Source organism: Heterocephalus glaber, unplaced genomic scaffold, assembly GCF_053883595.1.
Source record: "Heterocephalus glaber isolate CG9 unplaced genomic scaffold, H.glaber_assembly_v1.0 deba00000546, whole genome shotgun sequence".
In the NCBI taxonomy this organism is placed as follows: domain Eukaryota; kingdom Metazoa; phylum Chordata; class Mammalia; order Rodentia; family Bathyergidae; genus Heterocephalus; species Heterocephalus glaber.
Window position 1 is genome coordinate 7,376,757 of NW_028258147.1, and position 23,926 is coordinate 7,400,682.

The following is a 23,926-nucleotide window of genomic DNA, read 5'->3' on the forward strand; positions in this document are numbered from 1 at the left end:
CCCAGCTTTCAAAGTGACTTTTTAAAAAGCTTTACTTTATAGTCTCCTCCTTCAACTCCTCTGCCCTTCAAGAGGCTTGCTGAGATAAAAACCAAGATAAAAATGTGTACATATATCACATGAAGAATGGTGTGTGTTGGTATCAGGCAATTATGCAATGAGCACTTGGGCTTCTCTCCAGTGATCTGGCCTCCACGAAGCAGAGAAGGGCTATAGCGCATGAGAGGATGTTGAAAACTGCAGAAAACAAGCAGAAAGGAATAACCCAATTTAGGAAAAGGCAACTTTCTCTGGGGTTGGGAGGGGGTACAGTGAACCTTCTAGGAAAATTCCCTTTCTGTGACATTTCTATAGCACATATAATGCTAAGCTAAAGTTCCATTTCTTTTCATTTTTGTGATGCTGGGCATTGAACCAAGACCTCACACATCCCCGGCAAGTGCTTTACCATGGAGCTATCCCCAGCCACTAGAGATCTAAGAGAGTAAAGGACACATATCCCATGACGAATGTAAATAGTTTTATTTAGAAACAGATGGGTACCTGTTTTCATTATAGAATATAAAACACGGTTTACACTCTATAAAAAATAACCAATATCCAAATTCAAGAGAGCTAGCACTCATAAAACACATTATGGGTATGCAGCTATAGTTCACCTAGCTCAGGCTTGATTTAAACCAAAAACAATAAAGAACACCAAAAAACCCAAGGGGTTCACAGAGATGAGAGTACAATGCTTGCGGCCGAGTCTCCCACATCCAGAAGCTGCTGTCCTAGCAGACTACAGTTTACTAAGTTGTGATTTTCACATGAAGCCCAGGATCTCTGCACCTAGTGAGCTGCAAGGTTGTCTTGTCACACAGTTCATGATGTGACCTCTCTAAGCCAGGATGGTGGCATTATTAATTATTTCTGGTCTTCTCAACAGTAAAAAGGGGAAATCTGTGAGGCTGGAGGAAGGTCAATGACTCTTTGTTGGGGTTAAACCTGAAGACTGCATCCACTCTCAAGAGCTCGATGAAAAGGCTGGGTGAAGTGACGTGACACTGGCTCTACACCACACAGAGCAGCCCACCTCAACAGGACTGTGGAAGACCGGAGGATACACCTAGGTTCAGAAATAATCATCACCCAGCACCACCTGAATGTATTATCCAGAGATATAGGAAATAATAAAGGTTATATATACATATTTATCTTAGTAACCTGAGGGCTAGAAACTTGGAATATAATAATTCTTCTCAAAAGAGGCCTATTGATAAGAAAGGGACCAGAATGGACAGGGTTCGTTACATAAACTATGGATAAAACGGAGTTGGAAACAGAGGGCGGTTTCTTTAGCTCCTTCTACGAGGTCCCACTCTTTGCTAGGGACTGACCAACTGTTGATCCATAATAAACTTTTTTTTCTTTTGGAGGCAGAGTGGGTGTGAGAAGGAACAGGTATGATGGTCAAGGGCAGGAAAGGTGAACAATGGTCCTCAAACCAAAGAGCCCTCTCTTTGTAGGTCCTTCCACCCTTGGGCCTGAGCTCACACTCTCTGGTGGACAGAGGGGCCTGTTGGCAAGTGGTTTGCATTCTGAGGTATGAGGATCCCTGGTGAAGTCAGCAGCACGTGGTTTTCAGAAACCAGCCCACAAGATAAGAACACTGCATCCAAGCTTGTAACTAATACTGGTATTTAACTACTGTCCAAAGAGAAAAGGAAGGAAAAAAAAAATCCCCACTATACTGGAAGGTTTAAGCTTTCATATAAAATTGTCCAAATACTCTGTTTTATCTTAGGTTTTCTGCACAAATTCTCATTGAATGATCATTTCTCTCATTAAAGGCACTTTCAATGACATGACTGGAAAGGAGTGATTTTTTAACTGCAGTGAAACCAAGATTAATTCCAGGGGAAGAGGAGGTGAATGTGGCACTTACAGTGATTTCAACAGGCAAATAATTATGTTTGGAGCGTTATGACAGATACACTCTCAAAAAAAATGTATACCCTGAACACACTTGTATTTTTCACTTAGTTTTCCAGCTGTTTCTAGCTGGAAACAGTTCTATTAAGAGCTAGAAATAGGTCTGTAAAGAGAGCACACTCACTACTTGATTGATGTTCAAGTCACTGGCCCTAACTCTTCCCACCACAGCTGTGCTTTACAAAATTCGCAAGTAGCTAGTCCTATAGGGGAAAAAAGAATGAAGTTGATCCAAGCTTGGTTATAGCACAGGGCTCTATCCCTGCCCAGAAAACAGCAGGTCAGCTGCTGGACCCATAGCAACTGAATGAAGTACGTGGCCCTACTACTTGTGAAATGCTGGACTTTTCAAAAGGGAAGATTATCTCTTTAAACATAAATTGTGGAGCATATATTTTTCCTTTTTTCTCCCTGAACATATTCTTATTGATCTCAGGCTTTAAAAATTAGTTAAATGAGCATTATAAAAATTACATGATAAGGGAGTGAGAAAGAGTAAAGGTTAATGTTTGCCTACATGTTTGGGCTGAGGATCTTGATCCTTCATATCATACTCCCAACTAGAGAACAAATATAAAAATAAGCACACCATGTTATACATTATACAAAGTGTAAATCTACAAACACAAGTGTACTAATTATAGAGTTGTTCCTTAGAAGCACATTTTCCCTCCAGTCCTTGAGGAGGAGGAAGAATGGGGATGGGATGGTTTTCATTATTTCATTACGCCTTTTCATGTCTGAAAAGTTTGTAGTAACAGTCTCAGTAGCGGAAACAATTTCATATGAAACCAGAAGCTGTAAAAATAAATTACTTTTGAAGAGACGTGGGTTCCTCTTTACGCAGCTCAGAACTCATCATGTCGTACTAAGGCCTCCCCAAAATCTGTGGCCTGACTGCCAACAAATAAATCATACTTGTCGACAATCTCCTCCTTCGTAAGCTTGCCATCCTGAAGTTAGAGAGAGCAGTGAATTGAGGCAGAATTATTTCCCATTCCAAATTCCAAAACTCTGCTATAGAATAATAGTGGCTAATTAGGATTTAAGATTTGAATTCCCACTAAATGTAAACTCAGCCCTCATCTCCTCACCCCTACTAAACACACACGCACACACACGTGCACGTACACACACTCACCCAAAAGGGAAGAAAAGAATGTTTCTCTTACCAAGAAAGTTAAGAGTGGAGAGTGGAGGGTGGGGGTAAAAATAAAAGTGAAAACTGGGCTGGCGACTTAGCTCAGTGATTCCACTGCCTGCCTCAAAAGCACAAGGACCCGAGTTTGATCCTGGGTACCAAAAATAAAAGTGAAAACTGAAAGGATGAACATAATATAGCTTAACTCCAACAGAGAGATACGGGTCTGTTTCTTGAGGAACAAACTCTCCCTTTAGAGTAAAACATGGGCATAGACTTCAAAGTGAATCAAATTATTGTCTAATAGGAACAATGAAACCTGTCAGTATCTAGCCTAGTCTGCACTTCCCTTCTGCCCCGGTCACCAACCCAAACAAAGGCCCACACACTTATTTTAAACAGTACCAAGATTCCCAAAGGACAACTGTTCACATTGCCTTTTCTCACAAAGCTCAGAATATGGCACCTGGCTATTTAAGTGACTGAGCAAGAACTCAAAAACAGATCAACCCTTAAAAAGGCTCTAAGGTAGAGATGGAAACCTTTTAGAACTTTTAATAACAAACAGGCTGCTGTGGCATGCATGCCACAGGTTCACCACCACTGCTCTAAGGTAAGAAACTACAGATTAGCTTAGACTAATTATTCTAAGCAGAAGATTCAAATCTGAAAAAAGGTGACAGGGCGTAGTGATAACACTACTCGTTTTTTTTTTTGGTACTGGGGATCGAACTCCAGTCCTTGCACTTGCGCAGCAGGCGGTGAAACCACTGAGCTAAATCCCCGGCCCTGATAACACTACTCTTAATGAACTGAATGTCTGAGACAACTGATCAAGAACAATTTTAATAGGCTCCAGAAAAAGCTGTTTTATAACCTGTGGTAGAGGATCTGATTTTTAAAGACAATAATCAATTTGAGCAGACAGAATGAACCTTAAGAGGTAAAACAACAAAGGAAATAACAACGACAACAAAAAAAAAGCAAGAAAATTTCCCGGGGATCCAAAGATAACAGGGGATACATGCTGGTACAGCCTATACAGAGAAGCTCTTTTCTGAAGCCCAGGTTCCTCCAACACTAAGAGCACCAGGCAAAAGGATTTCTAAAATGAGATCAGATAGCGAGTGCTGCCTGGAAAGTTTTCATCGGCCAAATTTAGATCCTTAGCAGACCTAGGCTAATTAAGACCTTAAATGCTCTGTGTACCTTGACAAAACTTTTTTAGGCAATCCGCTGGAAACAGACTTTGATCACTGTTAGACTGCTTAAGCCTGGCCAGACTCACCTTATTTTGGTCTGACTCATAGACCAGGTGCCTGGCTTCTGCCTCTGCATGGTCATAGTCTGAAGGGAGAATCCAGTCTTTGGTCTCTTCCTTGTCCATCTTCCCATCACGGTTCTTATCCCGAAACTCAACAAACTGCTCTCGCTCTGTCTTCACCCATTCTGGCTCATCAGCATTTCCATCATGGCTGTACATGTCACCTACGTGCATGGAAGTACATATCAAAGAAGAGTTTGTCTTTTCCCAAAGACTGAAGCATGCTAATCCAGCTTAACTGCTTTTCTCATCCATCTGTTTGGAACCTTAACTACACAGTTATAACTACAGTTACACAGGTATCTTAGGAAGGAGAGATCTCAGGAAGCAAGGTATCTTTCTGGGGCTTAATTACTGATTTTGCAATGAGAAGTGTGTTGACTGCTGCAGCTATTGATTGGGGGTGACATACAAGCAAAGAGAGTTTTCTTACTTTAAAAAATGTAGACATAAGAAAAGTTAACTACCACCAAGAAAAATAAAGACTAGCTGTTCCTTACATTTCACTTGAAGTAGCTGATTAAACTGGACCACTGGCTCCAGAAGATGCAATTTTAAATTCTCAAGGAAACTTAAAGTGTATGTTATATGCCCAAATTGTCTACCAACCAATTCCTACCCAGAGGATTTACACCAGTGGTCTTCGGTGAGGACAAGCATGCCCCTGGGCAAAGCTGAACACTGTCATGAACTACACTGGGCGGGGACAGTCATAAGAGAATCAAAGTCCAGATCCTCAACTTCCACATACAGATATCCCTAAAAATTTATCTGTGGAAGAACACAGCTCTGGCCTTCAAGGCTTCTTTGCTGGATCTCCTTTCCCAGTCACCCTTTCATCACTGTATAAAAGAAGGCATGCTGTGAAACTCTCAACTGCTGTGAAACTTACCAGGGCATAAAAATTTCCCGGGTGATGAAAAGAGACTATTAGAAATATTAGTGCTAGTCTTGAGAAAGTAGATGTCTGAACAAAATGGAAGTCTAGAAGTTTCTAATTTGTTTTTTAAAAACTGAAAGAGGGTCCGGGGATTTAGCTCAGTGGCACTGGGCCTGCCTTGCAAGCACAAGGTCCTGCATTCAATACCCGGTACCAAAAAAACCAAACAAACAAAAAAACTGAAAAAGGCTCTTGAGTTTTAGCTATCAGATCATTTAAAAATAATTTTTGAGAGCAATAAAGTGATTTTGCACATATAACTCAAAAGGAGTTTTCAAGAACTGACAATGCAGGGCCGGGGATTTAGCTCAGTGGTTTTGCCACCTGCTGCGCAAGTGCAAGGACCCGAGTTCGATCCCCGGTACCAAAAAATAAATAAATAAATAAAACCTAACAATGCTGTAACAACTCTTCCATTCTCATCAACCTACATACGTGGTAAACAAGGTCTCTCAGCACTTCCTCTAAAAAAATGAAAAGTAAGATTTGGTGCTGAAATCTGTTTCAATGCAGCCACAATTGTCATCCATGAATAGACAACTACTTGAAAAAAAATAGCAAGATTAATTTTTTGATGAAAATGAACATGTTATAGTAAATGTCACTTTGTTCAACTATTTAATAGTTTTAACAGTAACTTAACTTGTAAGACAACGTGTAAGAGCCTGATTACTGAAAAGTTATTCTCATGTTTCAATTTATATACGTAATATACTTGCAAATAACTATGTCAAGGTGATTTAAGGCTTTCAAAATAAAATACATTAAAGCCAGTCATGGTGCCACACATCTGTAATCCCAGCAGTCTGAGAGGCTGAGGGAGGACTGGGAGTTCCAGCCCAGTCTGGGCAATTTAGATTCTGTTTCAAAATTTAAAAACGGGCTGAGGGCATAGCTCAGTGCAAAGGGTTTATTCCCCAGTAGTACTGGGAGGTGGGGAGAGTTATACCAAAAAATGGACGAAAAAGAAACAATAGCAATACAATTTCCAAGTGATACAGAATAGATTAGTCCTTTGTTTTTTCAAGGGAATACTATTTCTGGTCCATTTTGTGACTACTAGGTGGGATAAAGACATCTCCAAATTTCCTCTAAAATTAAACAAGAAAAAAATGCAATCAACTAAGAAGTACGCTGATCTCATTAAACCAAACATGTCATTAAAAAAACATATAGAACAAGGAATGATTTCCTTTTTAATTGTTAAATGTAAACATAGTAATATTAAGTGCTTTCAGTATTGTAGGCATCATAAGGATTTTACTCATCACCACTTTTGTTTTTATTATGAAAACTTTCAAATATACAAAACTAGAAAATAAGTTCACAAAACTCTCATTTAGCCATCATCAAACTTAACAATTATCTAGTTTTAGCCAAACATGCTTCATCTATACCTTTTTCTCCTCTGAATTATTCTATGGCACATCCAAAGTATCATTTTACCTCTATGTATCTTAGAATGTATCTCTAAAAATTATGGGTCTTGGGCTGGGGATTTAGCTCAGTGGTTCTGCCTCCTGCCTCCCAAGCACAAGGTCCCGAGTTCCATCCCCGGTACCAAAAAAAAAAAAAATTATGGGTCTTTTTTTGGGGGTGGGTGGGGGGGTGGGGGTACGGGGATCGAACTCGAGACCTTGGTGCTTCAAGGCAGGATGGTGCCACTGAGCTAAATCCCCAGCCCCTACCAGAGGTTATTCTTCACAACTGTTTAAGGTTCAAATGAAGTATTTTTAGATGATTTTAGACGCTTGCTTTATTGTATTTTTTTTTTCAAGACAGAATTTCTTAGGAGTTTCAGGCTGCCCCTGAATCACTATATATCCCCAGATGGCCTCAAACTCAAGGTGATCCTCCTGCCTCAGCCTCCTGAGTTCTGGGATTACAGGCATGGGCCAGTATGCCTGGCAGATGCCAACTTTAAAACATACAAAAAAAGGGGCTGGGGATGTAGCTCAGTGGTGCCACCCCTGCCTGGCAAGCACAAGGTCCTGAGCTCAATCCCCAGTACCAAAAAGGAAAAGAAAAGAAACCGCCCCCCCACAAAGAATGCTGTTTGTCAAATTTTTGTAGGAGTTAAGGGAACATATCTGGACTCCTGAGTAATACTTCAGCTAAGTATTTGCACCTGTGTCTCATGTACGGCATGAGTACACACCTACCAGAAGCCTAGTTTCTAGCAGCTCTCAACACGGGACCATTTAGTCAGTACTGTCTTTTTTCTGCAACTTGAGGGTGAGGGACAAAATTACTCTCTGTCTTACTGTCAAAGAAATTCATTAGGAATTCAAACTTGCCCCACTCCCCACCACACACTCCGAAAATGTGTACCTGTACATGGTCACTGGGTCAGGGCCCTGTCCTCTCTACCTGGGGGTCAAGAAGACTTATTCACAGTATAGACTGGGAAGTTTTGAAGGAGAAAGGGAATGGATGTATGCTTAAAAGATACAATTTTAATAAAGTTAGAATATACTACAAAACACTGGATGAGTAAAGATGAAATTAAATTTAAATTTCTACTTAGAAAGAATTCAATCTTTTGGATAATATTAAGGGATTATTAACTGTTTTGGTTGAGATTATTCTTTTTTTTTCCCTTTTTTTGGTACCAAGGATTGAACTTGGGTCCTTGCACTTGTGCAGCAGGCGGAGAAACCACTGAGCTAAATCCCTGGCCCCATGGTTGAGATTATCTTGAAGAAAGTTTTTAGGAATATGCATATATCTTAGAAACACATAACCAAATGTTTACACATAAAATGAAAAGATAAGATGTTCTTCAAAAGGAAGGAAGTAAAGAAGTGATTGAGACTGAGAAAAGGTGGCTGAGAACTGACAGTTGCTGAGGCAGAGGGGCATGGGGGTCCATTACTCTTCGAATTTTGTAGGTCTGAAATGCTCTATGAAAGAATTAAACAGTGTAACTCTGACCATTTCTTATTAGCATTAATGTAAGAGGCAAAGAACTTTATACTCGCGCCTCAACAGGGAAGAAACTGGCACATAAAGCTCCTCTGCTCTTGAAACTAGATGACGTGGAAGGAGACAGAAATATCTCCTTATTTGGCCTCGATATTTGGCAAGTGACGGTACTTAACAGTGATAAACCTTAAACCCTCTCTGGAGGATCAAGTGAGTGAGTTCCTCAGTTTTAACAATGGTGATAAAATAGCAAAAGCCAAGAATAAAAATTATAAAATAGGGCCAGGGATTTAGCTCAGTGGCACCGTGCCCGCCTCGCAAATGCAAGGTCCTGAGTTCGATCCCGTGTTCCAAAAAAAAAAAAAAGATTAAAAAAAAAATTTTTTTTTAAGATAAAATATTTAAAAGCAGAAAATCCTGTAACTGTCAACTTGGGTCAGAAAACATACTCAGGCATTTATCCACTGTTCTGAATGAACTCCACTAAAAAATCATTTTGGGGAAAAAAAAAATCATTCTGGGCAAAACCCATTTCCATTGCTCAATTTGTCTTCCCCTAGTACGTATGATTAAACAATGTCTAAGGAAAGGAGCGACTTTGTTCAATGCAGTTTAGTGACATGACAGAGGTAGACCTTAATTCTCCCTTTCAGACTTAGGATAAATATTTCAGGCAAAAACCAGAGGTCTAAAGAAAAAAAAAATCAGAGGTCTAAAAACAAATGGATCATCTGAAACAGAAAACCAGTGGTTCAATAAATAAGAATATAAAAAGAATGTGAAAAATAAGAACGTAAATTAACAAAGGAATAGAATAGAGAATGCAGAAATAAGTCTACACATGCACAATCAAGTAATATTCTATAATAGGGTCAAAAAATATATTGGAGAAAGGACACCCTCTTAAATAAGTGGTGCTAGGGAAATCAGATACTTGTATGGAGAAGACTGAAAGTTGACCTCTATCTCTTAACACACAAAAATCAAATCAAGGGCTGGGAATGTAGCTCAGCGGTGCCACATCTGCCTGGCAAGCACAAGGTCCTGAGTTCCATTCCAGGCACAAAAATAAATAAATAAATAAATAAATAAATAAGAATAAATATTTAAATGTACAACCTGAAGCTATGAATTATTAGGAAAAAAAGCATAAACACTTGCACAGGAAACAAGTGGGATTTTTATCAAACTAAGAAGCTTCTACGGGCCGGGGATTTAGCTCAGTGGTTTCGCTGCCTGGTGCGCAAGCACAAGGACCCAAGTTCAATCCCTGGTACCAAAAAAAAAAAGAAGCTTCTGCACAGAAGTGATAATCAGCAGAAGAGTGAAGGAACAAGCAGAACAAGAGAAAATATCTGTATACTATTCACCTGACGAGATCAATACTCAAGACATACAAAGAACTCAAACAAGAACAACAAACAACATGAAAATAAAACAACAGAACCAAAAAATAATCCAGTAAAAAAATGGCAAATCAACTGAATAGACATTTCTCAAAAGAAGATATACAAATGGCCAACAGTATATGAAAAAGTGCTCAACATCACTAATCATCAGAGAAATGTGAGCAACAACACAAGGAGTGCCATCTTATCCCAGTTAGAAGGGCTATATCAAAAAGATAAACAACAAATGCTTGTGAGGATGCAATCCTTATACCCATACCACTGATGGAAATATAATTAGTAGTCATGATAGAAAACAAAATGGAAGTCCTCAAAAACTAAATAAAGTTACCATATAATCGAACCATTCCATTAGTGGGTACATACCTAAAGGAAAAAGAGACACCCTATTGCAGCATTATTCATAGTAGCCATGACAGGGAACTGGTTGAGATGTCCACTGATGGAAATATAAAGAAAATATGGTACAAGCCCAGGTGTGGTAGCACATCCCTATAATCCCAGGACTTGGGAGGCTGAGGCAGGAGGATCGCCCTGAGTTTGAGGCCAGCCTGGGATACATAGTGAGATTCTGTCTCACTTGCTCCCCCAAAGCGTATTTTATACACAACAGGTTGCTACTCTCAACAATAAAAATAAATGAAATCCTGTCATCTGAAGCAACATAGGTAAAACTGGAGGACATACACTTTACATAAAATAAGCCAGGCACAGAAAGACAAATACTGCCTGTCCTCATTCACTAAGTGGAAGTTTTAATAAGTTGGTCTCATAGAAGAGAGAAGACCCATCATGAGAAGCCAGGAATGTGTTCCGGTTAATCTTAATTACTTATCCACCTGAGTCTCTTAGGTTCCTCAACTGTTTACCTTCAATCCCACAGGGCATGAGAGACACATGATGTCTCTGCTACACAGTACAGTAGCCACTGGCCACAGGTAGCTATTGCTACTGAGGCCTTGATATGTGGCTGGTCCAAACTGGGATGTGCTGTATATATATTAAAAAAACCCTCAGTGATTTACATTGATAATAAATGGAAATGTTAGTACTTTAGAATATCAGATTGACTAAAAGTGCATTCTTTTTGTTTTTTGAGATGAGGTCATGCTGTGTAGTTCAGTTCAAGCTGGCCTTGAACTTACAAGGCTCCTCCTGCCTTAGCCTCCCTGTGTGCCACCATACCCAGTCTAAAGTAGTTTTTTTTGGTACCCGGGATCGAAGGACCTTGCGCTTGTAAGGCTGGCATGGGGCCACTGAGCTAAATGCCCCACTAAAGTACATTCTTGAAGTTAATTTCACTTGCTTTTTACTTTTTTTTTGTACCAGGAACCGAACTCGGGACCTTGCGCTTACGAGGCAGGTGGCAGCACCACTGAGCTGAATTCCCGGCCTGCTTTTTACTTTTTAATGTGGGTATCAGAAAAATCAAAATTATGTATGTGGCTCATATTTCTATTATGACTGGACACCATTCCTAGGGATACTTTATCACAAACCACTACTCATCAAACTGAGTTAGCATAAAGATCTGGTAAAAGTTGACCCATGGGGCAAACTGTTTCTCTGGAGTGTTACATCTAGTGTCTCAGTTTCTTCTAAGAAAAATACTAGATGGTGCACGCCTGTAATCCCAGCAATTGAGAGGCTGAGGCAGGAGGATTGCCATGAGTTTGAGGCCAGCCTGGACTACATAGTAAGACCATCTCAAAAAACCAAAACCCAAAACCAAACCAAACCAATAACAACAACAAAAAAAAGCCCTAGAAAGTGGGACTTACCAATATACTCTTCTAGATCAATGAAACCATCAGCATTCTTATCTATATCCTCCATTGTTTCCTAAACAGAAAAGGATAAGAGACTCATAAACATCTCTGCACGAATTTGCCCATAAGAAAGTATGCTATGTCTGTATAGTTAAAACCATAGGAAAGTAATGCTTTTCTAGCTGAAAAATGGTAGAATATTAGCAATTTCTTGTGCTTCAACCTAAGATAACCAAGGGTCTTCTTGGAGGAACACTGACACTGCTTGACGATGCTAACTCTAATCAGGTGAGGTCCCGAGATATGACCAGTGATGATGTCCGTAACTCTAGTCTATGTTACTGGCAACTGCCTTCTGTGAGAATCTGACTATTGATCATAAAAAACAGACTTCCTTCCATTTATGAAACTACCATTGAAATGCCTAATAAATAATCTGATGGAAAGTATTATCTTGTTAAACAGAAAGCCTAACACACTTAAAAAGTGACAGTGCTTAGATTCTGAGTCTAGCTAGTACTTATATAGCAAATCATTCTTCCAAACACAGAAGAAAGGCTAAAGAGGGCTGGCATAGGCAAAGGCAGGAAAAATGGAGAGTCCCGTTCAGAATTCCTGACCTTACCCACCTGCACTACTATGTCTTTCATGTAGTCATACTCTTCAGGGTGCAGGAAAGCTGTGAACTCCTCCTTTGTGGCAATGAGGTCTCCATCCTTGTCCGCCATCTTAAACCTCCTCTCATCTCTTACCATCATCTGTTTGTAGTTAAATCCATCATCAGGATCTGGATCATCTAGAAAACAAAAAATTACGTCAAATCTTTAGGGCTCTTTCAGTAAACACGAAAACATGTAGGGTGTTGAATCAATCTCCAAGAAAGATAAACCAAGCAATGCAGAAATAACTCTTGATTCCGCAGGTAAAATTAAACCAAGCAATGCAGAAAATAACTTGATTCCACAAGCACCACTGTAGAGACATTTAGTTTGGGGCTTAAACTCCTGCAATCATCCCTTGAGTCAGGTTTAAATAGAGTGTAAATGTTTGCCATTCAACATGAAACTCTGGCTCCTGGATTACTCAATAGGTACTGCTTCATTATTTGTTTTAAGGCTGATGGAAGGCTCAAATTTCCTAGTTACATCCTGGAGGCAGTGGTGGCTCTAAAGTCATACTGTCTGGGGTTTGAACTCTAGCTGTATGTTCTTGGACAAGTAATTTATGTCATGAGTCATTGTACCTCAGGTTCTATATCTGTAAAATGAGAATAATAATGGTGCCTGCCTCATATGGTTGTTGTGAGAATAAAATCTAAGCTAAGAGCTCAGAGAGATGTGTGGCATATAGTTGGCATTCAATAAATGTCAGCTATTGCTATTTTTATTAAACATTAGGCTCCATTAAGAAGCTAGATGTCAAAGGACTTCTGGCCCATTCTAAGGACATTTGCATTCAAGCAACAAACCATCACTTTGAAAGGTCATCCTCTTTTTTTCACCCAGCCAACCTGGAAATCTACTAAGAGTTAGAGGCACTGTTCATTTTCCACTTATATGAAATTCTAGAAAATGCAAACTAATTTACACAAAGTAGGTCAGTAGTTACTAGGGACAGAGGCATAGGGAAGGTGATACGTGAGGAAATTCTGGAGGGTGATAGATATCATTATCTTGATTGTAGTGATGGTTTCACTAGTATATACATATTTCAAAAACTCATTAATTGCACACTTAAATATGTAGTGTATTGTATGTCAACTATACCTTGATAGAGCTGTTAGGCCCTGCATTCAATCCCCTGTACTCCCCCCCCAAAAAGCACTATTTTTGACAGTGGAATTAAATCTTCCCATACATTAAGTCAGTTAAAAAATAAAATGTTTTAAATTGCTGTATTTTTGGAGCTGTGCAGTTTGAAACTTTTGAATGTCAAAAATTCAGGAAGACAGCTTATTGAATTATACACAAGTCTTTGAGACCATGTACATGTATATTCAAACCCATATAGGTGGGAGAAGGAGAATCTAAGGAAAACACCATCTTTCTTCGATAGTAAGTCATGTCTTCTAAACAAATACCAAGTTGCAGTATCAACTATGTAACACAGAAGATAACTGAAGCCAAATTACACTTTCAGACTAGATTCTCAGCTAAGAGTCCTCATCTCACATACAAAAGAATGGAAAAAGCAAGATGCAATGCTTTCTTTTTGGTACCGGGGATCGAACTCAGGACCTCAGGCTTGCCAGGCAGGAGCTGTGCTGTTGAGCTAAATCACCAGCCCGCAGTGCTTTATTTTTAACGACAATTTATATGTCTACAGCTCTGCTAGGAGTGTCATACTTGCATCACTCCATGGCCCTTATAGGCCTGTACACAGTGTTGGGTGGGCTCTTAATCTAGTCCTGCTCTCTAGTTTTGTATCTTAGTATTTTGTGTATTACTTGTGGCAGACAGTGTTAATGTTCCTTTCACAGACAGTGAATTAATGGAGACAGATTTTACTAAGAGCTGAGATGATTTATACCTGAACTCAAAAGTGAACTGAGACACACTCGCAAAAACTCAGCATTTGTTTAAGCCAACTCATTACTCCATGGGGTTGTTACTCGAAGGCCTCCAGGGAAAGATGCCTTATAAAGACATTGTTTCTCCAGCCAGTGTTTCAGTTTGTGCATAGTTTCAGGCAGTAGAAATACCCATTACATTGAATCATTTGCCCTGTGAGGCAACAGAGCTTTCAACAGATTTTTATGTACGTAATCATACACAGTTGAGGCAGCATTCTGGGCAGCAAGTCAGTGCCTAGGTCTGAGCTGAGATTTATTAACACACCATATTGTTTAGACCACCACTAGCCTACCCTTTGCTTTATATGTATAATTAATTCTGAATGAGTAACAAGAGTATTGGGTCTCAGCCAGAGAGCAAGAAACATGGGATGCCTGTGCATCTGTGCTGGCTTTTTAATATACATGTTCTTAATTGGGTGAAGGATATGTTTGGTTCTTGGCTAAGTGTCAAGCATTGACAGTGAGATTGCCGCTTTAGTCTTAGGAATGAGAACACAGAAATAAAAGTCTCTTCATCAGAAACACATGCAACCCTGTGATTAGCACAGACGGCTGGCTATCTGGTAGGCAATAGACCACTATACAATCACTTTTAGTCAGTGCTGGAGAATTCTTGCGTGAACCCAGAAATCTGCCTAATTTCCAGGATAAAAATGCAAAAAGTACCATTTATACATGCTTGCCTCAAATGACATCTATGCACAACAGAGAAATCTAACAAATAAAAACTCCCTGTCATCAACATTGTAAAGTGCCACTTATGGTCGTATTTAGCAATAGGCACATGTAAAAGTGGCAAAGAAAATCACTCAGGTGGCCCAAATAAACAGAGAAGCTTCTAAATCAACAGAAAGCAACCAAAGTAACATTGATTTGCCTTGAAGCATTTGCAAAGCCAGCTAATACACTCATGTGCCAGAGAAGACAAATGGGAAATCTTCATTTCCAAACTCAATAAACAGATGGACCAAAATAGTTCAAGTTTATCAGCAAAGGTATTTTATCTCAATTTTATTTTAGTAACAAAAACCAGTAATTTTCCTCCTATTCTTACTAGTTACAATCTTTTTTGGTTTTAAGTTTGACCATGTCAAGAGACACGTTAAGGCCTCTTGCTTAGCACTGTTGGAATAAGGTAGCCTTTCACATGAGACAGTCTCCAAAAATTGTTTCTATGAGATGACAGGAAAAAAGTGGTAAAATATACCTGCAATGCTAAAGATGTAGAAGATGCTAGGCTTCAGCAAACCAAAATTTAAAAACTTAATATATAAATTTAAAATTAATAAATAGAACCAGCTCGGCATGGAACTGTTTAATAAGATAGGCACAATTTCTTCTTTTCCTTTACTGCGTGACCCATTTGTTTCTTTGACTCAAGACCGTGGTCTCTGCCAGGCTGACACCTCGCCCCTTACCCAGATAAGTGCCATAAGTCACGTTTCTGTACTCATCCCAGGAGATAAAGCCGTCTTGATTCATATCAAACTCCTGCCACTGGTTTTCAACATTGTCATATATGTATTTCTTCTGGGCGTGCTTAATCCAGGATTTCAGCTCCCCCTCCGTCACAAACCCATCTTTATCCGCGTCTATTTTATCTACAATCATTCTACAAGACAAAACAGTTACGTTTCAAGGTGCCGGCTCCACAAGGCTTTTTCCCCCAGATATTAGGGACCTACCTAAAGTGTAGCCGTAGGTGGCATTTTTATACTCCTCCCAGGAAACGAGGCCGTCCTCATTGAGGTCATGCCCCTTCCACTGTCGTTCTACATCCTCGTAAATCCAGCGCTTTTGGGCAAACTTAATCCAGTCTTTGAGTTCATCCACAGTGACAAACCCGTCCTTGTCGCCATCTATTTTACTTACAATTTTTCTGTAGAAAATGCAGAGAAATCCAGCAAGAGGTTAAAAGGACACACAAAGCTCTGGACATAGCCAGGTGTGTTCTGTGACCAGAGATGTTGCCTAGGGCTAACACAAAATAAAAAACTGTCCCAAAACAAAACTGCCAGACAGGCAATTGAATTCTTTTAAGTGGCCATTGGTCTGTAGTGAGGCCTCTGGATAAGGTAAACACGATGTGTGGCTGGTACAAGGGGCCCCAAAACAAGCCCAGCCTCTCCTGTCTGTTAGGTCTGAGCCTATGGTTAGAATTCAGGAGTAAATATCTATGCACATCTGGGTTCTCTTTGCATCAAACAAGTAAATCTTTGTATTTTTCTTTCTTAAACTTTCTTGGTAAATAAGCACAACCACTAACAGTGGTTTTCTAAAAATTTAAAACATTTAAATCAGTCTTTAAAAATTTATCTGCTTTTAGATAAAGGAATACTTTTGTTCAGAATATATAGATATCAAAAATGATTCTGGGGTCACTTATATTTCAAGGCACAATTATTTTAAAAACAGGTATACAGACAGGAAGATATTTATCTAAAAAAATTCCAACAGCTCTTTTATATTTTGTTGAGCTGGACATTTACATATAACAATTAAAACAGAGAACACTGAGGAAATGAGGTAAGGATGTATACAGTATCTTTGACTGTGAGACTGTTAGTAAGCCAAGAGAGTTAGTGTGCAGAATCTAAAGCAAAACAGCAAAACTAAACAATCAGTATACCTCTCCTTTTACGAGCTTTCCAAATCTGTCATGTTAAGGATTTAAAAATATAATCATGATATGAAAATTCCTGCTTAATTATGCAATCAATTACTTACAGAGGCTCAGACAATCTGTGTCAATCACACAAGTAAATGACCCAGTTTGGAATTAAAACTTTAAATCAAAACTTCTAACACAAGTGAAATCTTGGCATACTCTTACACTAAATTGAAAAAGACTGTCTCTTGGTAGCAAATACTGTAATGTCTTTTCTAGTTTGTGTTAATTTTATGAATATAACATGGGAGCCATGTGTGGTGGTGCATGTGTAATCCCAGCATTTGGGAGGCTGAAGCAGCCTTGCCAAGAGTTCAAGGCTAGCCTGGGCTGCATAGAGAGTAAGGCCAGCCTGAGCTACACAGCAAGACCCCGTGTGTGTGTGTGTGTGTGTGTGTGTGTGTGTGTGTGTGTGTGTGTGTGTGTGTGTGGATATTATATGTCACATGGGAATGTGATTAGAATCACAGAATACTAGTGACATTGTAAACACAGACTCAATCTTGATACTGATATGGTATTAGCTATAATTATTATTACCTAAATCCTATAAATAATAAGCATTTCCTTCAGAGAATATGTAATTTTGTAGCTTTAGCTCTGAAATGCTAAAAGGTAAAGTTGGGCCAGGGATTTAGCCTTGTGCCTGCCTCGCAAGCGCAAGGTCCTGAGTTTGATCCGTGGTACTGGTGGGGGGGTTGGGGAGAAAAGGTAAAACTATTTCTTAAATACCCTTCTATATCTATGTGTACATAAGGGGAAAAATTTTGTAACTTTTATCGTAGAAATTAAAAAATATAAACAGATTAAATACTGAAAACATCTATACAGTAATGGGATCCAGTTTGTATGTAAATAATGCCACTGTGCCGTTAAAAAAAAATTTTTTAAAAGGGGGGGCAATGTATCGGAACCCTTTCCATCCATACCATAAATACCATTAAAGATATTTTATAACTATTACAAATAGCCTGGAGAAGGATTTCCCAGATAAAAAAGACATCTGACTGTCCAAGATGGGCTTTTCTTAATGAAGTGGCTGGAAAGAGTCAATGGTTTAATATAGGAGTTGGTAAACTTTTTTTGGGAAAAGGATAGAACAAATATTTTTTATTTGGTAGGTCACATATGGTCTGCCATGCATGCACATACACACAGACACATAAATAACAACCCTCTAAAATGTAAAAGCCATTCATGTCTTGTGGACCATCTAGCCTGCAGGCAGTTATGAAAGTACACTGGAAGTGGACACATCCTATTTATGGCAAGAAGCTCTGTACTCTGATCTTTAGGGCCTGTGTAAATTTCTGAAGATAATGTAGGAGCCTGTGACACTGCAGAACTATGGATGTAGTTATGGTGCCACTAAGCAAGCATTTATTCTAAAGTAGACACAACGCACTTAGTGGAACTCATGCCGTGTCTCTTAAGAGGTAATACATGCTCTACACTTTAAGTGGCAAAAAGCAAATACCTATGTGTATAATCTCAGCACTCTGGGAGGCTGAGGCAGGAGGATCAAAAGTTCAAGTGCAGCCTGGGCAACTTAGCAATTCAATGAGAAGGCCCTGGGTTAAACCCTCAGTAGCACCAAAAAAACCCAAACCAGGGGCTGGGGATTTAGCTCAGTGGTTCTGGCGCCTGCCTTGAAAGCGCAAGGTTCTGAGTTCGATCCTGGGCACCAAAAAAAAAAAAAAAAAAAAACCCAAACCCAAAACAAACTTCCCTCATATTTATGTTCATGTGTGTACTTCTCTGAGGAAGAATCCTTAGCTTCTCCCAAAGGGTCTGAACCTGTGATCCCTCAAAAGGATAAATGAGAACTTTTTCATATCAAGAACTACTTCAAAACAAAAACCTTCATTTGAAGGAGGCATACATGAAAAGCATACATTGGCTTTTTTTTTTTGCCAGTAGAGGAAGAATGAAAATGTACATGCCTGCCTCACAAATGTAAAGTCCTGAGTTTGATCCCTGGTACCCCTCCCACAAAGAATAGTATACACATAGAAAAACATGTCTTATTTGTCTATAGTCTTTTGTTTTTGTTTTTGTACTGGGGATGGAACTTATGACCTTATACTTGCCAGGCAGGTGTGCTGCCACTGAGCTAAATCCCTGGCCCCTGTCTATATTCTTTTTTTTTTGGTACTGGGGAATCGAACCTGTCTATATTCTTAATAAGAAAGATACTGAAAATGGTATATTAAAATCACTTAAAAATGCTTACTTCATTTTTGTTTTCTTTTTTTTTTTTGGTACGGGGGATTGAACTCGGGTCCTTCCGCTTGCAAGGCAGGTGGTGTAGCCACTGAGCTAAATCCCGGCCCCGCTTACTGCATTTTTGAAGATTGCAAAAGCAGTAGTAAATTTTTGTAACTATTAGTATAAACAATGACTTTCTCTTAATAATTATTTGCCTTATAGAAAGATTAAAAAAGGGAGGGGCGATTTGTTCTTTCCAACCTCTGGTACGTAATTACCAAAACAATGTTTAGAAATGTCTCAGTAGATGGGTGTGGTGGTGCATTCCTGTAATCCATCCCAGCACTGAGGAGGCTGAGGCAGGAGGATTGCCTTGAGTCTGAGGCCAGCCTTAGCAACAGTGAGTTCAAGGCCAACCTGACCAGCATGAGATAGTCTCCAAAAAAAAAAAAGCCACAGTAAAAAAATAAAAGTCACTTGGGAGTCTTGCTTCTTCAGTAGTCAAGGCATAAACCAGGGGATATTTGTCACTGTCTCCAAAATTTGGGAAAAGCAAACAGTACTGCATTCAGTTTATTCTATTAAAAAAAAAAAGGTCGTTTCATCTTATCCTATCTAATTAGTCTGCTCATGTGTTAAACTTTTGATAATATTTACGGATGACAAAAAAGAACATTTTTTTCCTACTAAAAATTCCAAGCAGGGTTGGGGAATTAGCTCAGTGGCACTGCACCTGCCTCACAAGCACAAGGTCCTTAGTTCCATCCCGGGTAACAAAAACAAGAAAAAAACAGGACTGTTAGCACAGCTACTCCAGTACCTGCAAAGAGCCAGAACACCTTCATTAAACTACCATGTAACTTAAGTGGGCCCAAACCTAAAGGCTCTTCATTACTTAAGAGTAATTCTGCTAGGTATGGTAGTGCATGCCTGTAATCCCAGCCCTTGGGAGGCTGAGACAGGAGGACTGCTGAGAGTTCAAAGCCAGCCTAGGCTACTAGTGAGTTCAAGACCAGCCTGACTATTATATAGTGAGACCCTGTTTCAAAAAAAGGAGTAATTTTGCAAAGAGATTTGCGCAGACCAAAATATGAGTTGGACATGTACAGTATTAATAAGCATGACATAAAGACTGAGAACACCCTCATGCATCTCTATTTTCAGCATGGAATGTTAGCATGGTTCTAAGATTAAAACTGAAAGTGAGCATGGTCTCCCAAAAGTCAGAAAAGCAACCTGGGCTGGGGATTCAGCCCAGTGGTTCTGCAGCCTGCCTTGCAAGTGTAAGGACTCAGTTCGATCCCTAGTACCAAAAAAAAAAAAAAAAAAGAAAAGCAACCTAACAGAAGACTGACTTTTTGATCTATGGTTTCTACATATCTACTTTTGAATATCTTGGGATAGCTCTTCATTCTTTATAGCAAAATCTTTTGATTACTTCTATCAATGTTGGAGAATAAAGTATTGTATCCTTTAGCCAGCAGGTAACACAATGAAAGAATAAATTTATACATTAAGTATCACCCAAAGCAAATTCTATGATAATGGTTTATAATCATACCACTACCCATGATGGCAAAATATTTTCAGAAATTGCTATGTGGTACAAGTTGCCACACAAATCTTTTGAGTGAAGTTCTGGAAGTTGCACCAATAGCACTGAGGAGAAATTTTTCACAGAATTCATCTGCATTGTCTTAACAAGGCTTTGGAAGACCCAAAAAAGACATTCACAGGCTTCAGTTAGAAATAATTGGCTTTGCTTGCACTAAATCAACTCTTTAGGTAAAAAACTATCTGCTGAGACCCACAGAAGCTGATCATGGCCTGGCCATTACTGAAAATGGCAACTCATGCTCTGACATTAAAACCAACACTTGCCATAATGTTCTAAAAGGCCAGACTGGTTTATTTGGTTTTCGTTGAAGGGCACTCTGGGAAATCACAAATTTTATAGAAAGCAAGAGTCCAAGAGTCCAATTTGTAGCTTATTACCCACTCAAAGACCTGGCTTGGGCAACAATGAATAATAGATAACAGATTTCCCATAAAAGTAGCAGAGGGCCGGGGATTTAGCTCAGTGGTTCTGGCGCCTGCCTCACAAGCCCAAGGTCCAGAGTTCAATCCCTGGTACCAAGAAAAAAAAGAAAAAAAAAAAAGTAGCAGAGATGAGAAGCTCCCTAGAAACAGTCTGTGATCAAGATATGCAGTTCAAGCTAGGTCCTGCAGTACTGAGCAGTTATGCAAAAAATTATTTTGCTTTGTAGAATGAGGTACAGTTAATTCAATGGAGAAAGGTGTAAAAAATTTTAGTGGTAGCAATTTTGTGGTTAGCTTTCAAATAATATAGTTTAGTGGTAACTGAACAAGAAAAGAAAAAAATTTAAAAAAAATTTAAAAAATTTAAAAAAATTAAAAAAATTTAAAAAAAAGAAAAAAGAATTAGCTGATGTATAAAGAATGGCATTAGCCTAAATTAGCCTAGTTGGCACCTTACCCAAGCCTTTCCTTGCTCTCTTCTGGTGTGAGCTGATCAAAGGTCTTTGCTTCTTCAGCACCCAAGAAGGCATCATGGTCATAATCAAAACTCTGGGCATCATCATGAACTTTGTCACTCAGCTGAGGCTCATGATGTACACGGTCCTTTTTTTCTGTAGGCTTGCTCAAGGCAAAGGCTGTGCACAGGGACAGGCACATAAGAAACTGTCGCAAGTCCATGATCAGATCTTAAAAGAAAATGAAAGGCAATTAATATAGGAGCCAATATGCTATTAAATTACTAATTTGACACACAATTCTACGCAAGTCATTTATATTCCTCAATATTATTACTTCACTCATATAATAAGTATAGTAAAACCAGACTTTCCAGTGTTATTACAACAGAAAATCTTTACCAGTTTCCTTCATCTGATTGTAGATTGATAGGGAATTTATAACTACAATGTCCACTTTGTAAGTAATGTCTCCTTAAAAGATATTAAAGTAGGGGCCAGGGATTTAGTTCAATGGCACTGTGCCTGCCTCGCAAGCGCAAGGTCCTGAGTTCAATCCCTGGTACCGCAGGGAAAAATAAAAGATATTAAAGTAGAATTTTAATTCCTGTGGTCAATTCGGTAAGAATTAAAAGTGAAGAGACCATGATTTAAATTCTGGCTTCAAATCCTTCACTTTTTGTTCTGTACCAGTGGTCTGGTCCTGAAACCTGGCTAGTTATTAAAATCATGTAAGGAGGAATTAGGTAAGTTTCCCCCATTGATTTAGAATCTCTTACAATGAATTCAGGGGTCTGTAGCTTTAAATGCTTCAGAAGTGATTCTGATGATCACCAGACTAGCAACCAATGAAAAACTCAGCTTCCGCAGTCTATAGATCCAAGTCTCCCACGTATATGCTAATCTTGAATCACCTTCAAACACCAGCCATCAAGAAGGTCTGGATTACCATTTCCTTACCTTTCGGTGTAATTGTGTTCCCCAAACTTGTCCAAGTGTAAGAATCACTTGCAGTACTGGCTCAAACTAGATACCCAGGCCCTACTCCAGATCTCAGACCCTCTGTAGTCACAGGTAAATCTAATGAACAAGAACAAGGGAGAGGGCCGGGGATGTAGCTCAGTGGTGGCTTGCACAAGGTCCTGAGTCCAATCCCCAGTACAAAACCAAACAAACTAACAAAAAAACCACCAGAACAAGGCAAGGACAACTTTACTGAAAAATGTGACTAAAAAACTGTAGCAAAGTTGTAGGTTAGAAGCTTCTCTGGGGAGCGGGTATACAGCTCAATGGCATAGTCCTTCCTAGCATGAACAAAGCCAAGACCCTGAGTATGATTCCCAGCAGAGAAAACAAAACAAAACAAAACAAAAACAATACAACCAGTAACACACTCTAACTACCTCACAATACTATCCAGAGAGGTTAAAATCTTGAAGGAATAAAACTCACAAGTCAAAGGGCTGGGCTGGTGGGGAACCTCTATAATCAAAGCTATTTGAGAGGTTGAGGCAGAAGGACCTCACCTTTGAGGCCAGCCTGGGTAACTTAAGAGAAACCCTATCTCAAAATAAAAAAGGGTTGGGGATGTACAGTACCTCAGTGCTCCCTGGATTCAATCCCCAGTACAATCAATCAATCAATCAATCAAGGTGAAGAATTTTGTAGGCTTTTTGTATTTTGATCAGTCTTTCATCAGTGAAATATGGACTCTAAAAGTCCCCTATCAGTGAGAATTTTTTGCAACTTCATATTAGCTCTTATTTATCTTCCAGTATGCCTAATACTTAGGAACTGTGAATGTGCCTTTCTTTGCAGATGTAATCAAGTTAAAATGAAGTCATACTAGGGCCAGGTGTGGTGGTGCATGCCTGTAATTCAAGCACTTGGGAGGTTGTGGCAGGAAGATCACCATGAGTTTGAGGTCAGCCTGGGCTACATAATGAGTTCTGGGCCAGCCTGAACTACAAAGAGACCTTGTCTCAAAAAACCAAAACCAAACCAAACCAAACCAAAAACCAAAAAAATAAAAAACAAACAAAAAATGAGGTCAAACTAGTTCAGGGTGGGCCCTAATTCAAGGACTGATGTCTATAAAATAAGGGAAATTTGGACCCACACACAGAATAATGACAAGCTGTAAAAGAGGTATAGACTGAAAAGATGCATCTAAATGTCAGAGAATGCCAAGAACTGCTGATGACCACCAGAAGCTAAGAACAGGCAAGGAAAGATCTTTCCCTCAAGCCTTCCAAGAACATGGTCCTGAGGACACCTACGATTTTGAACTTAGTTCCAGAACTGTAACAGAATAACTTTGTGTTCTTGTAAACTACTCAGTTTGTAGCAATTTGTTTTAGCAGGCCTAGGAAAGTAGTAAGAGTACAGAGTTACACTGCATCACATGGCAGTAAAATGTATTCCCTTGTTTCACTCTGCAGATTAAACCAGGAAGACTTCACCTTCCCCAAACATCACTAGTGGAACTAGCTAGT

The 23,926-nt window shown here is 39.3% G+C and overlaps 1 protein-coding gene across 5 annotated transcripts in view; it reads right to left on the minus strand.

The window, feature by feature from the left end:
• Positions 1 to 503: 503 nt before the first annotated feature.
• The window catches only part of Calu (calumenin), a 30,957-nt gene continuing 7,534 nt past the window's right edge, over positions 504 to 23,926 (minus strand). The window contains exons 2-8 of one of the 5 annotated variants that reach the window (XM_087204564.1): positions 22,392 to 22,511; positions 21,434 to 21,662; positions 15,479 to 15,672; positions 12,115 to 12,281; positions 11,498 to 11,558; positions 4,407 to 4,606; positions 504 to 2,930 (exon numbers count right to left, since the gene is read on the minus strand). In XM_087204564.1, the coding sequence (XP_087060690.1) occupies positions 2,826 to 2,930; positions 4,407 to 4,606; positions 11,498 to 11,558; positions 12,115 to 12,281; positions 15,479 to 15,672; positions 21,434 to 21,654 (948 nt within the window). In that variant the 5' untranslated portion in view covers positions 21,655 to 21,662; positions 22,392 to 22,511 and the 3' untranslated portion in view covers positions 504 to 2,825. Of the gene's footprint in view, positions 2,931 to 4,406; positions 4,607 to 11,497; positions 11,559 to 12,114; positions 12,282 to 15,478; positions 15,673 to 15,745; positions 15,940 to 21,433; positions 21,663 to 22,391; positions 22,512 to 23,926 lie in introns of all 5 variants that reach the window. The other 4 variants (XM_004856393.4, XM_013076523.3, XM_004856392.4 and 1 more) reach the window with 4 other exon arrangements.